General features: G+C 40.3%; 2 protein-coding genes across 2 annotated transcripts; one reads left to right on the forward strand and one right to left on the reverse strand.

The window, feature by feature from the left end:
• Positions 1 to 185: 185 nt before the first annotated feature.
• On the reverse strand, positions 186 to 4,787 carry znf518a (zinc finger protein 518A). Its single transcript, XM_026190147.2, has 3 exons — positions 4,648 to 4,787; positions 1,632 to 3,855; positions 186 to 1,497 (listed from the first exon to the last, which is right to left on the reverse strand). The coding sequence occupies exons 2-3, from the start codon at positions 3,826 to 3,828 to the stop codon at positions 833 to 835; spliced, it is 2,862 nt and encodes a 953-aa protein (XP_026045932.1). The 5' UTR covers positions 3,829 to 3,855; positions 4,648 to 4,787; the 3' UTR covers positions 186 to 832.
• A 4,811-nt stretch (positions 4,788 to 9,598) lies between these two features.
• On the forward strand, positions 9,599 to 14,721 carry ccnj (cyclin J). Its single transcript, XM_026190141.2, has 6 exons — positions 9,599 to 9,793; positions 10,031 to 10,120; positions 10,469 to 10,679; positions 10,772 to 11,071; positions 13,289 to 13,448; positions 13,737 to 14,721. Exons 2-6 carry the CDS (start codon positions 10,052 to 10,054, stop codon positions 14,059 to 14,061), a joined length of 1,065 nt encoding a protein of 354 aa, XP_026045926.1. The 5' UTR covers positions 9,599 to 9,793; positions 10,031 to 10,051; the 3' UTR covers positions 14,062 to 14,721.
• Positions 14,722 to 16,132: the final 1,411 nt, after the last annotated feature.

The following is a 16,132-nucleotide window of genomic DNA, read 5'->3' on the forward strand; positions in this document are numbered from 1 at the left end:
TCAATTTGTCACTGAACATGACAACACAGGTATGTTTTGAAAGTAGTCCTCAGTGTATTAGCTCCCACTGCATGAACAAATGCATCAAAATATTCTCTTGCAGTTAATACTATATTGGAACATAATTTGGAGTTTACACAAAAGGGGAAAAAAAAAAAGCAAATACACTTATTTTGCTAATGGCCTGGGGAGGAAACGCATATAGGAAGCACATAAAGGCTAAACCGAAGTATCATAAATAAATGTTTCATAAAACAGCTTATTGGGGTTTTGGTTTTTTTGTTTTTTTGTTTTAAACACACAGTTTTGGTTTATCTGAGTAACTTGTGGGTCCCTGTGACCCATTCCAAAAAACATAAATATTACAGCTACCACACTGTATAGCCTACCCGTACATAAACTGATCCGTAAAACAGATGGTATGGCAAATATACATATTACAGTGTTCTATAAAGATTTCATACAACAGTGTACTTATGTCACCTTAAATAAAGCTATTGCGTAGACAATAAGACAAACAAAGAACAAAATTATCAACGCCACTTCCTTGTGGCTTTACAAATAATCACTCATCTCCAAAAAGAGGTGCATCAAGCTACTCAGACTGGGAGAGACAATAGGTAAAAATACCCTGAGAATGTGAACCCTCCAGGAAGCATGACTTGATTCTTATCAAAGAAAAGAAGAAGAAAAAAACAACAACAACCTTTTAAACGTAAAAATAAAAATGGTTTCCATTATTGCGTTCTCTTATTGCAAATTCACCTTTTTCCAGACTATTTTAAGTTTGCTTTGGGTTGTTTTGTTTTTTTAAATCCAGTGTGTGTGACATTTAAGAGTTTTCGCAGTTTGGCCTATTCCACTCCATCAGGTGCCGCTGCCGGTGGGCCAGCCACATTTCCTGACTGGTGAAGACCCTGCCACAAAACCAGCAGCGAAACTTCGTCACGACGTCTCTGCTGGGAGACATCACGCCCACCATTTCGTACTTTTTCCTGCTCAACCTGCGAAGTTTGAACTTCAAAGAGAACCTTTCCTGCACTGAGTTTTTACCGCTCCATGCGGCTTCCGTTAGGTCGTCTGCCGCAGGGAGCTCGCTGCTCAAAGCCGAGAGCGCGTTCAGAGTCCTGCGTGACAGTATGACCTTCTGCACATCTCCTCTGTACCTGTTCACAACCTCCATGATCCTGGCCACCTCAGGAATGTCAGCATCGGGATGATTTAGCACTACAACAGGCTGGTCTCCTGTTGGACGCTTTACCAGCTGAGAGGGATTTAAGGCTACCAACTTCAAGGTCCTCTCCAGATCTTTTGGGACGGGCTGCCACCAACAGCCAGGGGCTGATGAGGGCTCTTCTTGGATGGCTTTACCAGCAGGTGAATGGTTTTTGTTGAGGATGTTTGTGAAGGAGTCTACAGGTACTTCTCCAAATTTCACCCCTTCAATGCTCCGATCACTCAGCTTTGCAGATGGGCCACAGCAGGAACCCATCTTATCTGCAAAATAAAAAGTAAAAAACACTCAGCATATTTAAAATTACAACTCAAAGTTCAAATATTGGGAATAAAATGCCGTTGGAAATGAAATCTTCAGACATCTTATGTAGAGAAAGTAGAAATTCTAATTTTACCTCGTGTTGGAAGAGCCGGTTGGGAAATAGAGGAAGACTGGGCGCTGGTTTGAGGAGTCACTCCATCAGCAGCAGAACTCATCTCATCATTCGACTCAGGGTAGCGACTGCCATTCTGCGATGGCTCAAGCCCTACATTCTCAAGGCTTGCTTCAGTCACTGACCCAGCCTTTGGATTTGTTGGACTCATCCAAAGGGCTGAAATGCTCTTGTCAACTTCCATGAAGTTCAGCAACTTCTCTGCATCGCCCTCCAGTTCTTGATGTGCCGGAATCAAACCTTCACGTAGATCTGGCGTGTTTGCAGTCATATTTCTAGAACTTGTTGGTTTTGCAGTGCATCCTGGAGTGAAGTCCTCTTTTGGCTTTGATTGCTGAATTGAGCTAATGGCTTCAAATTGGTCATAGAGTTCAGTCTCTGAACCTTTGGTCCATTTCTTCTGGTGTACTTCTAATGGGCACACGGTTTGGACAATCTGTACAGTCTCCTCCATTGCCGTATGAGGATATTGCAGTCCATGCTGGCCACTGCCCTCTGATGGAGACAAAGAAGTTTGTGACACCCACTGCTTGTCCTTCACAGGATTTTTTTTCAATACTATCTTTAAGGACAGCTCTGGTGACCTTTTATTTGCTTTTTTAAACCTGGTCTTCCTTTTACGCCGTCGACATTTTCTCTTATTTTTTGGCATGACTTTATATTTGGGCATTTGCTCCTCAGCCTCCTTTGTCAACTTCAGATCACTGGAAACATGATTGCCATCACCATAAACAGGCCCCTCCAGCTTTTTAATATGCTCTTCAGTTTCCTGAACAATCTTTAGTTCCTGATTCTCTCGGTTTTCCTGGATGCGAGTGCACTCCGTTGGCTCAGTGTGGGCTGATGCCGGGACATCATTATGTAGTTTATTTTCAGCATGCAGACACGGAGCACACTCGTTCAAAGTCGAGTGACATCCATTTTGGTTGACCACGCACTGAGCATCGCCAGCAGCACTTTCAGCTTCCTTATCTGATGATGCCACCGTTTTCAACCTTTTGCCGTAAGCAGCACCGTTCTGAGCTACAGTTATCTTGTTCTTCAGCGTCAGAACAGTAAGATCTGATGACACGATGCTGTTCTCCTGCATGGGGAGAAGATTTATATCTTGCGGGATGTTTGACAGAACAGTTTTCAGGGCCTTGGTCCATTTCTGGTCACCGGTTTCTCCTGCAACAGATTTCATCAGAAACTTTTGAGTCTCCTCTAGTGTCGTTTGTGGATCTGACAGATGGCAGTATTTATCCAAGAATTCTTTCCCGGGCAGAGAAAGGCAGTCCGGCGTCAACCAGCGCATTTCCCTAACTGCACTTCTTGTTCTGGGCTTCACATTGGGGATTGTATCATTTGGTTGTATTGCTAGAGAATGAACCGCCTTCCTTTTTTTCTTCTGGTTGCCATTCTGGCACATATGGGCAGTCTTAATGTGCTTAGTTATCAACCATTTCTGAGATGCCTCAAAGCCACAGAGATGACAGTGTAACCTTTGAGTAGTTGATAGCTGATTCACGTCCTTTGTTTGCACCAACAGATCATCGGCTCCTTCCAGGTCCAAATTATGTATGTACACATGCTCTAAAAATACTCTAACATCACCTGTGGAGAATTTCTGGCACATTTCACATGAGTATTTGCCGTTTGGGCAGTGATACGCAGTCAGGTGAGCACTGAATTCAGGCCATGTGCGTCTAATGTCATCATTGCATATGCTGCAGCTAGAAAAAGTGTCTTTGTGGCTTAATAGGTGGACCTGAAGATAGGAGAACTTGTCTGTGCTAAAACTACATACATGACAGGAAAAAAATGGGGCAATCCCTCTGTGTTTTTCCTCAAAGTGTCTCATTAAGTCTTTGGGAACATATTCCAAATTGTCACTGCACTGAGAGCAGGTGAACCGGAGCGCATTCCCATGGTTATTTGTCCCGCACTGGCTTTGCGGCACTTCCTGCGAGGGCTTCTTTGATGAAGGCCGCACTGTGCTCTGCTCCCACTCCTCTGATATCTTTTTTGGTCCACGCTTATCTTCATTTTGCATAGCTAGGGGCTGAACAGCATTCTTCCTGAGGTGGAGCTGTTTGTGGCGGTCTCTGTTCTTATTGTTGGTACGCTGTTTATTATCTCCTGCAGATGTAGCTGTGCAGATACCCACCGAATCCATGGTTTTATTTTGTTTTTTTCCAGATTTCTGAAAGTGCAGAAAAACACAAGCAATTTGGTCATACTGTACTTTATTCTCTGTGCTTCATCATTTTACAGCTGCTGCATTCACTGTCCTGCTCTGCATCCTAATTTAATACAAGTCCACCTGTTGCTGGCCATGGTTCAAACTGTGTCTACCTGGATGTAAAATTACACATATGGTACAATAATAATAAACTATTTGCGACTACCAGGTGCAGGAAACCCACCTGCTCCATTTATGAACTTTCATGCGCTGCATAAACCCAGCATATATGTGCTATGCTAAGCGATGCAGCTAAAAACATCCCTCTCGACTCAAAAAATTAAATAAATGACGCACATAAACAAGAATAGACTGAGCTAGCACTTTTTAGCAGATTAAACAGAGGGGTGCTGCGCGGCCATTGTGCAGTTTGACTTGACCACAACAAAGTGACAAGACTCGCTTTGTAGAGAGACAACGACCGCCTCGGGAATAAAGTTAGACAAAACCGTAGCACCCGAGTCTCTCCACTATCGCACAAACAGGAGTGTTTTTAATTTGGTGACCAAGCTAACTGTTAAAACTGAGGCGGCGTTTAACTGATTTGAATTAACGTGACGCAGAAGAGCTTACAAAGACGGAATAACTTGAGGGATACAAAGCGTGCCAACAAAGTTACACCGCATCCGTTTATTCATCTCGCGTCGACTTTTTACTGCACCAAGACCCGAGCGGTTGAATAAATCATTAATAAAGCCGTAGCTGTTTAACTAGTAGTCTCTGAATTTTTTTCTTTTTTTTTCTTTTTTTTACCTTTTCTTTTGTGGAGAGCTTGACAGCTCAGCGAGTGGCAGCCATGATGGTTTTTCATCCGGGGATTACAGCCTCTGAGCTGCTTTTAGCCTTTAGCCGGGTGCCTCCGTCCTGTCCCGGGCCTACAGCTAAGCACAGACGCCGAGCTGATTTAATGGGGAAAACAGCTCTCAGTGTGCCCACGTAGCGTAGTTTAAAAAAAAAAAAAACTTCTGCTAGCAGAAGACTAGAAAACCGAAAATAGTGGAAATATAACAAGGCGTACATGAAAACACGTATTTTCCAAAATTGTTTGCAAAATAATAATAACAACATTAACTGGTCGCGGCTAACTACTGCAGCCCACAGCTCGCATGCTGGCTTTTGTATGACGGTAACAATTCCACTGAGTAGTCTTAAATGTTATTATGAGCTTTCATACAATATGTTTCTATGTGAATGTAAACTTCTAAGGAAGCTGTTCGTGTCCTTTCCAACATGAACATTTCTAGAGTTATTTTTCTACAGGAGTGGATTAAAGTGAAGCAAATTGTTAAACTGCCCCCAAATAGGACCTTCACAGATTGGTCCACATGGTCACAAAAAACCTAATCTCCACACACCTTCACGCTCACCATCCAATGAAGACATTTACATCACTCAAACCAAGGACACCCTGGGAATTGAGGAATAATCCCAGGCTACTCACAGCAAAATTTCAGTTTTAAAGATTGTTTACATTTCTGCCCCCAAAGTGTGCTGCCAACTTTTGCATTTATGTTTCTTTTTGAAACAAAAAAATGAAAAATTTGGGCATTGCTCTTGGTTTTGGATACTGTGTCAAATACAGTGAAAATACAATGAACTTTATTTTGTGCATTTTTAGAATGATTCGACAGCCACACGTTGTTAGACAACAGTTATGCAATGTCCTCAATTTCACAGTCGCATCCACACCTTGTTCCTCACATCCAGTTTCAACATAGAAAGTTGGTAATTGTGAAAATGCTCAACTCAAGTCTTTAAAATGGGACTTTAAGAATTATTGATTGATGGCTACATCAATTTTTTTGGATGGAGCAAAAGCAAGGTGAGGATTATTACAAAAATAAAAACTATGTAGGAAATTTGTGTCTTTATATTTTTTATTTAAGTATTTAGGTCTCTTCGATCATATATAGTGTGTTACTGGATCATAATTATTGATTCATTCATGATTTTAACTTCTACTGAGTATCCAGTAGACAGTCTATATGTCTATGAAGTGCTGTGTATACAATTAACAGTGACTGAAAAAAAATCAATGAATGTTACACAATGTAAGTATAATCTGATGGTTTTGTTTCTTTCGGTTTTGTTTTGTATAAGAAGTAAAACCCTGTGGTAGTCAATCAACACAAAAAGATCTGAACTGGTGATAGCCTCAGTCAGACTCAAGCAGGGATATGTTTGTATTTGTTATTCCAGGCAGGTACAGCGTTGAATGCAGTCTATAATACTGCAAAACACTGAAGAAGTGAAAGTTTAGGTTGCCTCTACTCTGCCTGCTATATCCTTTGGGTTTGTGGAGCACTTCACAAATTTAATTAACACACAGTGAAGGGCTTCGTATAGTTCAATAGCAGCTATAAAATTTGACCACTGGGCCTGGAGTGGAGCAAATGTGACACCCTTTATTGCAGCTACTTAATGGGCTGTAGATTCATTCGCACTTGTGACCTTTCGGCAATCTTTAATAAGACTCTCTAATTTGAATTGTAAATGGACATAATCACTATAGGGATTTTAATAAGTGACTTCGTGTAGGTACAAATTAGTATGCCATCTTTTACTGACTGACTTTTTAAGTATTAAAAGTATGAGACAGTAGAATGCTGACTCTTCAGAGCTGACCCACACTTTCTAAACCACCGACATGACCCTATCCATGGATTTTTAATTACAAACTGTGCCATCTGTCCTTTATGATTAGTTTACAAAAATCACTTTTAGATTTTAAAGTTGTCAGAACAATGCCCCCCTAACAGAGTTTAAATGAATGCATCTGGGCAGCATTGCAGATTTTAGCTGGGTCTCCAGAGGAATGTTGCCTATTTTGAGACACCAATGCCAGGAAGTAAACAGCTTTATGATGCTAACCTTAAATAGGATCAGTAACTTAAAGGTTGTTTACATCATCTGCCATTTCTCTCCATGTGCTTTTTGAATGACTCTGCAGTGGCTTGGTCACACTACTGAGCCGGACAATAGCTGTCAGCTGCACTCCAAGTAGGAGCTGCATGACACAACAAAGAAGAAGAAGAAAAAAGCCACTGGCTCCCTCCACCCAGGACACCATTCGTTTCCGCCGACAGACAGTTTCAGTCCTTTATAAAGACGGCTTCCCACCGCCTCAGCAATATCTACCATAGAGTGGTTAGCATTACCAATCCTCTTAACCCTCACCCCCTGCATGCAGCCACACTCCCAGACTGCTCTTTCCATTATTTAAATGCATCACGGAAGCAGTGTGGTGTTTTCTTGTAAAATGTAAAGTTGTTATGCGCCAGACAATATTTAAAAAATAAAAAGGTTGTCTTAAGTGATGTTAATGTTAACCTTTAAAATGTTATCTTCAAGTTACTGATCCATTGTTGCAAGATAAGGACTAGGTGTGGCTCAGTCAGTCGTACCGGCATCCTTATCACAGCCCCTGGGAAGCCACCAGGGAGTCGACCCTTCTTTGATCTTCCTTTGTCACCTGATAAAACTTGTCCCCAGCATTGGTGGCTCAAAATAGTCAACATTCCTCTGTAGCCCCAGCTAAAAATCTGCACTGCTTCCCGAATGCACTCATTTACATATATCAAATCAATTTCCCTCACCATCATCACTAAAATGGGTTCTTCTGCTAACCTGGAAAATCTGGAAAAGTGCATTACATAGAATTCCCCTTGCTCTTGAAGTTATAGAGGAACAGATGTTACTTTAACCTATTTGAGTTAAATTAAATGGTCCTGTGCCTCTGGGACAAACTGACCCATTTTGGAGTTGCATTACAAAAAGTGACTGATTGAATTACTTTGCCTGCACAGGGATTTTTTTTACATGCATATTGGAAAAACAATTATTCTTCTATTGTAAGTTTTAAAGGTCATCACACTCTCCTGGGAGTAGATAAAACTCAGTTAGGTAAATGTAGCCACAAAGAAAAGAATCACTTTCACATTTGTTATCACAGCTGTGTACACAAACACACGTGACGCACATGTAAATTCAATGAGCATTTTCTTTTTAGTAGATTTTCACCATATTTCATTCATTGAATGTGCTGCACTGATGGATTGGCCCACTATTTTAGTTTTTACTTTCACTTGATATTTTCACTTTCATAAGAGAAAGGAACAAACCAGTATCATCTAGCCTAGAAACCAACAACCTGGTTAGAAGGAATGGTTACAGTGACTCAGCACTACTGTGAGACAGCAAGACAAACAAGACATATGAGTTTCTCTAAAACTAATATAATATAATATAATATAATATAATATAATATAATATAATATAATATAATATAATATAATATAATATAATATAATAATTGAGAACAGAAAAAGTAAACCCATGTCAAACATTTATGAGAACACGAATAAGAAAAAGGTTAGTGACAAGAAGTGGGTGGGTTCTCAAACAACTTGTGAGCAACTGAAGCTGCTGTAAATGACACAGGATACTACTGATGGACTTATGACCTGACAGTAAACAGTGGTGATGCTAGAATCTGTAGGGGTCCTAGGCAAAAATTGACTTTATTCAAGTGTCTCTCCCTACTGTTCAGGCTAGACTAGCAGCATTAATTATTTCACATTATATTTAACCATCATTATGTTCATTATCTCCACTCACAACTGTCTTGCCGGTTTTCTCCACCTTCCCTTTTTTCTTCATTGTTTAACTACTCTTCATTTGTGAAGTGTCTTCTGCTGTTGTTGTTAGGGTAGTTTAACTTCTTCCCCTCTTTTATACCAGTACTTAAGTAGAGTTTTTGTGCCAAGACCTATCGTTCAGGAGAATACTGCAGAGTGCTCATGCTCCAGCACTGATATAAATGGTAAAGAGTTGTGGCGACGTCACTGCTTGTGCACAACACGACCAATGTGCTGAGTATAATTGCAAACTTTCAGTGTCACCATGCTGTAGGGTAAACCAGACCCCGCTAGTATGGCCCACCAAGCAGTTACCTCTCTTGCCTTGTGACCAGCTTGCAGTGGGAGTCAGTGGAGTCACATCAGGCCCCCCTAAAGAGGTCAAGTCTCTTTGACTGTCTCTGCAATTTTGTTTTTGTTTGCTTTTAATTCAAGGGCACTGGTTGCCACTGCTGTAGGTTAAAGTTTGTCAGCACTTGGGGGACCTCTTCTGGTGTTGGGCCCCAAGCACCTGCCTTTTTTGGCTGTTGGCAAGCTGGACCAGCTGTCAGCTTCAAAGCAATGCATGATGAGCTAATCACTTCCCATGCATCTTTATTGTTTATCTGAAAATGTGGGCAGTACAAAAAATGAAACTGCTAGAAAACTGTTCTTTTACCAGCTTTCTGTGTTTGGCCCGTTTTAACATTTTACAATTCAATATAGATAGCCTATAGGAACTGCAATATTGGGATGTGGGCACAAATTAGATGTTGCCATTCCCATTCATTGATCATTGGCTGCAATAGGAAAGCAGCTAAGCAGACTTTGCAGTGATTGGATGTTGACAGTTGTTGCTTATCTGTAATTGGTTGCAACCTGTGCAGTACTTGTAAAGACAATGGAATGATGCTTTCAAGTGATAATCAAAAACAAAATCTAACAGGTAAACTGTGTTAAACAGCTAGATGTTGCACCAAAATGTTTTACAATGCACATCTTTCAATTGAAAACATCTGTTGCACTTTATCGGCTACTAGGTTGGTTGTAGTGTAGTGGTTGTAATATTTCACCTCCAGTTTTCCCGGCTGTCTTTCGGTTGGTTGTTCACGAGGGGTCGCAACTTTTCGAACAGCACTTGAACGCACCAGTAGTGTTTGGACTCGTGTTGCCGACTCTCAGCAGCTACAACAATGAGTGCGAGCAGAGCTTGTTTGGCTAGTTTGAATTGAAGTTTTCTTCAGTGAAACTGCCCGTAATATTTCACTACATGTGCTCTCTGGGTGAGTCTCCGCTTCGGGTTAGACAGGAGTCGCGTTTCTTTTCACATTCTCACCTCAGAAAAAGAAGAGAAAGATGATTGACTTCACTGTTCCCACTTCTGATCCGCTATCGTGAAAAGTGACATGGCTGTGTGTTTGGAGATTTAGTGTCATTGTGCGGCTTTTTTTTTTTCCTGTGCTCTTTCTGAGACACGTTTTAGTTGATTAACTGCCATTCCAATGTTTTGTCTTTGCCAGGTTTCCAAAGCACTGTATTAAATGGAGCTGGAGGACCAATGGTGGAAAGGACAACTTGCTGCAGATATATACCAGGCGCTGCGATACAAAGTGAGTCACACCGGGTCATTTATGTGGTGGCTGCTAAAAATGATGCAAAAACTATGAGAAAGGTTACCTGTAGTGTCATCCTTCACATTCATCAGTAACTTCTTCTGTCGTGCTGTTTTACATTTTGATGTTGAAATAGCAGTGCAAAACTGTAAATAGTGAAATCTGAGTTACTCTTGAAAACGATATTGATTCCTTATTTTAATAGGCATGAACTTGTCTTTGCTCGCTTTAAATTGCTTGCTGCTTGAGTAATCTCATAGGACTACAGCAGAATAAACCTAAAGTCTAGTTCAGTTACAATGAAAGATGTGTCTTTTTGAAATCTCAAAACACGTTGTCCCATAGGAGCTCAAGTTACCTTCCTTCAAAGGTCAGTCCCCTCAGCTCAATTTGAGGCGATACTTCGCAGACCTCATAGCCATTGTCAGCAACCGCTTCAGGCTCTGTCCTACGGCCAGGCACCTGGCCGTCTACCTGCTGGACCTCTTCATGGACCGCTATGACGTCACGGTGCAGCAGCTTCACATGGTCTCGCTCTCGTGTCTTCTTCTGGCCAGTAAGTGTGCAGCTGACTTCACTTTTCAACACATCTAACTAGTAAGTGTCCACACTGGTGTGACAGATTGGGTGATTGTTCTTTGCTTACAGGTAAGTTTGAGGAAAGGGAGGACCGGGTGCCAAAGCTGGAAACACTAAACAACCTGGGTTGCATGAGCTCCATGAACCTGGTCCTGACCAAGCAGGGTTTACTGCATATGGAGCTGCTCCTGTTGGAAACTTTCCAGTGGAACCTGTACCTCCCTACGTCGGCCCATTTTACAGACTACTACCTCTCTATTGCGGTCCATGAGGGTGATCTGCATGATGGCTGGCCTATGACATGCCTGGAAAAGACTAAACTATACATGGCCAAATATGTGGATTACTTTCTTGAGGTTTCCTTGCAAGGTACCATGCATTTTGGATGTATTTGTGCAGTGCAGTCTTGCTTATCAGTATTATCAGTTTCTAGTGGAGCTGATAACGTTGATTTTCCAGTTATCAGAAGCTCCTCAGAGCCTATCCAGATAGCAAACAGTAGTTGAAACAGTTAAATCACTATTCGTCTGTCAACCTACATTAAATTGAATCAACGTTGATTATCAGTTTTGCACCGTCTGTTAATACTCAAACAGCACTGATCATCATTGCTGATGATCAGTGGGACGTCACTGGTATTTCAACTGATATTAAAGAACAAATTACTAATAATATTTTTGAAATATTGTATTGCAGAGGATGTTAGATTAAATATCTAACCTTAAACATTAGGGTTTAACATGTAAATACCAATGTATAACTTTACATCGTTTTAAAGCAAGAGTTTATTCTTCTTCTTTTTTTAGTGGAAGTTTAGTTTAAAGTCCTTTTTGGTGAATTCACTCCTACATTGTTTCATATGTAGGATTATATGGCTTCAGAACTGCCACAAATCTTTATGGCGCTTTCAACATGGTGCTGAAAACAATCCTCCGAGATTTTGGTTGTTGATATGTTGATATGATAGCATCACAGTGTTACTCCATGGTGCAAATCTCCTGTTCCACCACATTCCTAAGGTGTTCTAATTCACTTAGATCTGGTGACTGTGGAGGTCGTATAAGTACCATAAATTCACTGTCGTGTCCAAGAAACCAGTTTGTTACGTGCTTTTGTTCCAGCTGGGAGCAGCCATAAAGGCATGGGTACAGTCAGCAACTGTACTCAGGTAGGCAAAACAATGCTAAATTAGTAATAAGGGCACCAAATTGCACCAAGAACATATCTGCAACACCATTAAATCACCACCGCAACAACAAGTGAGTGTCATTAAACCAAGGGAATGTTTTCTCAGTCTTCGCCTTGGTTTCCTGTTCTCAGTTAGCAGGAGTGGCACCCGGTGGGGTCTTCTGCTGCTGTAGTCCATCTGTTTCCAGTTTCAATGTGTTCTGCATTCAGATGCTCTTCTGCATGCCTTCGTTGTATCAAGTGGTTATTTGAGTTACTGGTGCCTCTTAGAGATGGTCACATGTGAAAATCCCAGTACATCAGCATTTTCCAAAATATTCAGTGCAGTGTGTCTGGAACCAATTCCAACAATTACGCCACATCCCAAGCCACAACAGCTCAAAAACATTTACCACTGTTTACCACACCCCAACTCAGCACCTACACTGGACAAATGTGCAGTACTCCTAGCAGGCTTGGGCAAAAACACTTTGAGGTTTTATCAATATTTTAGCATGAATCAAACATTTTTATAGCACTAAAATCTCAAACTTAAAGTTAACATTTTTTTTTTAATGTTGTCTTGTAACATTGAGGGAAAGTTAAATTAAATTATTTATCACAGGTTTGCTTTCTCATTTCTTTCCATATTACCTTTTTAAAAAAAAATTCCACTAACTGCTTTTTTTAAATAAAACATTTATACCTACACATTCAGACTAATAAGGAAATGTAAGTGGAAAATAACAGTGTCCACCCACAAAAGTTGATCTTTGAGTTTGCTTGGCCAGTTTTTTAAAGAGAAGATGTACTTTAATTGTCATTCATGACTAGTGAGAAAATAACTGTTCTTTGTGTTTATCCTTCTAAAATTAATTGAATCCTAAAATAATACAGTATAACAGCTGCAGTAATGGCAGTCTAAATTCTACTTTCTAAGGCTATCTAGCGTTATCAACAATTTAGCTAGTTTTATCTTATCTATCATAATTAGATTCTACATGCTAATTTAGATGATTTGAATAAGAAATTTACTTTATAGCATGTTGGTTCTATGTATATTTAAAATTTTCAGTCTGGCATTTTAAGTTATAAATGGGTTACTGAGAAAATACATTCAGTCCTAGCAATAGCTAAAGCTAGCAAATGCTGGCTATCGCAGTATTTAGCTTAGCACAGATATTTTAGGTCTTTATCTGTTTGTCTTTTGAAATGTCTGTGAAAGTAGCATCGATGCCCGATGGTTTAGCAAACTAGTGTAGTTCCTGTTAAGCCATAATGCAGCTACTGTAGCAGATCTCAGTTTTTAAATTCATTTTGGACATAATGTCTGTTTTCATGAAGAAAAAAATGTAAAAATGAGGATTGGGGTTTTTGGGGTGTTAAATCTGGGGTGCTTTTTTTTTTTTTTCTCCTCAGATCATGTCTTTTTGTGTTTTGCACCTTCACTGGTGGCTGCTGCGTGTGTGGCCGCCTCACGCCTGATCCTTCACCTGTCACCTACATGGCCACCGCGACTGCAGCGCCTCACAGGCTACGCATGGGAGAACCTAATCCCGTGTACAGAGAAACTACTCATGTGCGTATCTAACAATAACCTTGCACAAAGTTGACTTGTATATGTGCTGAATATGAAAGTGAACGCTCAACACGGTTGATTAAAATGACTTGGGACAGTTAGGTGCTGCGTTTCAGGTTTGAGTGTTTTGACACTGATGCCTCACAATGGCACAGCAGAACAAAAGAAGCCAAAGCACAACAGAAGCACACACCTTACACATACAAGAGATTTACATCAGCACTCGGTGTGCAGCATTGACTCTTTTTGCTAATCAACAGTGCAACTCTTTGCCCCTTCTTTCCACAGTGCACATGACAGTGACGTCAAAGAGGCCAACAAGCAAAAGTGTCAGCAGCCCAACCAGCAGCAGCAGCAGGGTCAGACAGCTTACCACACCTCAGCTCAGTACCTCAACCGAACAAATGCGCAGTACCCCCAGCAAGCTCCACAGCCAGTCACAGCCCCTAACCACCTGCCTGCCTCCTACCTCAGCCACTCCACTGCCAACGGCCCCCAGAGCATCAACACCCAAACCATCTCCACGTCGCTGGACCCAAAGTCTAACATTCCCAACAGGGCATTCCAAGTCAGCATGCACTATACTTGCGCTGCTCCGTGCTTTGACAGATGATGGATTTCCAAGGTTTAGTCATTTTGGAAGAGGTAGAGTTAAGATACTGCCATCGATTTCACCGGATCAGAACAAGACGAAGAGGGAGGAAAAAAGAAAAGAAAAAAATCTTGTTTTTAATTTGAAGAGTCTTGATGAGATTGGTGCAGCACTTTGAATCACAGTACACAATGTGCAATATGCCAAGTCTGCTGTAGTTTTCTTATTTGTTTTTCAAGATGGTTCAGGTAAGAATGTAGTTGTGAATTGCCTCTTGGCACAGTTTGCACCCTGTATCCACTGTCACTGTTACTGCGTTACAGACCAAAAGTCTCGTATTCAGTTAAGCCAAAGTATTTCAGAAATACTATATGTACAGTTACTTTGTGCCTTTAGCCATTGTGACTATTAGTATAAGTTAAAACTGCAGTAACAAAAGGGGATTGACATTGTTTTGTAGTTGACGTGAGAGTTAATGTTTCTGTAGCTTTGTGGGTTTTTTCCACAAAAACTATTTTTGTTTGTTTGGATGAATGTCATTTGTAAGACAAGGAAATAATATACCCCCTAGATGTCACAACGTACAGTATTAGCAGAGTAAATGTTCTCATGTGGATGGAGGACAGAGTGCATTCTACAATGACTGTTTTAAATAAAATATAAACCTGTGTTAAACAGTGATTCTAGTCCAGTGGATTTGTTGCAATATGTATCATTAAGTATAACTGCTGCTTGCATGACTGCAACTTACCATCACTTCTGATTCTCTGATTTAACGTTCAACATGTGGTGTAGTAATCATCTAGGAAAAACTCATTTCTGACTTTGCTACAAAAATATGACCAGCTTTATTCTTCAACACATTCTGAGTTCTCCTCGTGATTTCTTTTGGAATAGTTCTCCACACTTCTGGAAGGAGCTCTTCTTTGGGTGTTGGCTTTTATTCTGTTCTTTGTCTGCTATAATAATCTGGGCTCTAAGGAGGCCCATCAATGGTTGATGGTGTTGCATTGCTTTTATTGTATTGGCACTGTTTGGGGATCATTGTTGTACTAAAAATTGAAGCGGTTGGCAATCAGATGATTTCCAGATGGTACTGAAATAGATTATAATCTGATGGTACTTTTCTCCCCAACAGACTGGTTCAAATGCAGTCTGAAACCATGACACAGCTGCCACTATGTTTTACGGCTGTAGACACTCACTATTGTATCTCTCCTGACATCTTCTGTATGTATGACCCTAATTTGATTGGAAAATTTCAAATCTAGATTGATCACTCCATAAGTCTGTTTTGTATTTACACTGGTTCTCAGCGCAGTTCTTGTGTAATTTTGTATACCTTGGCATTTCTTAAGAAGAGAAACATGGTGACGGTTCTCCTGATGAAGCTTCTGATGAGGTTTCAGTGAGCAGTAGATGGATGAACAGAAGGTCCTGTGTCAGGTCCTGTAACAGCTCTTTGAGAATCATCTTGTTCCTGCAAAAATTCTATTTATGTCTATCAGACTGTGGTGTCTTTGGCATTTTCCAAAGATTCAACTAAAGAGATTGGAACAAATTTGTAACAGGTTTCAAGTAACAAAGTGCCTAAAATTATTTAAAACGGATTCTCTGCTAAGATGTCCGTAACAACAGAGGTTAATGAATAATTTATAGGTCATTGTCAAGTGGCTTTATCTTAATTGTACTGATTGTCCCTAGCAGCTGACTGCTCCATGCTAAATTTTAGTCATTCAGTCAGAAGAAATTTTTAACTTACACATAACCAATAGATTTAATAAGTGAAGCAGAATACAACCAAATAAATGTGTTAAAGTTAAAAATCAGTCTGACACCAAAACAATTGAAATTACTTAAGATGAGCAAAAACAGAGTTTAAAAATGGCTCGCTTAATGTAGTAAAAAGAGAATATTACAGTTGTGGTCAAAAGTTTACATACACTTGTAAAGAATATAATATAATGGCTCTACCGAGTGTCCCGTTATTTCTAAAACTCTGATTTTTCTCTGATAGAGTGATTGGAACAGATACTTCTTTGTCACAAAAAACATTCATGAAGTTTGGTTCTTTAATGACTTTATTATGGGT

Source organism: Astatotilapia calliptera, chromosome 13, assembly GCF_964374335.1.
Source record: "Astatotilapia calliptera chromosome 13, fAstCal68.1, whole genome shotgun sequence".
In the NCBI taxonomy this organism is placed as follows: Eukaryota; Metazoa; Chordata; class Actinopteri; order Cichliformes; family Cichlidae; genus Astatotilapia; species Astatotilapia calliptera.

Bases quoted from the DNA above. Each gene is read 5' to 3' on its own strand.
- znf518a (XM_026190147.2), bottom strand. From the start codon at position 3,828: ATGGATTCGGTGGGTATCTGCACAGCTACATCTGCAGGAGATAATAAA. The intron at 1,498-1,631 runs GTAAAATTAGAA...TTTATTTTGCAG, and splicing joins ACCGGCTCTTCCAACACGAG to ATAAGATGGGTTCCTGCTGT.
- ccnj (XM_026190141.2), top strand. From the start codon at position 10,052: ATGGAGCTGGAGGACCAATGGTGGAAAGGACAACTTGCTGCAGATATA. The intron at 10,680-10,771 runs GTAAGTGTGCAG...CTTTGCTTACAG, and splicing joins CTCGTGTCTTCTTCTGGCCA to GTAAGTTTGAGGAAAGGGAG. The intron at 11,072-13,288 runs GTACCATGCATT...TTTTCTCCTCAG, and splicing joins TCTTGAGGTTTCCTTGCAAG to ATCATGTCTTTTTGTGTTTT.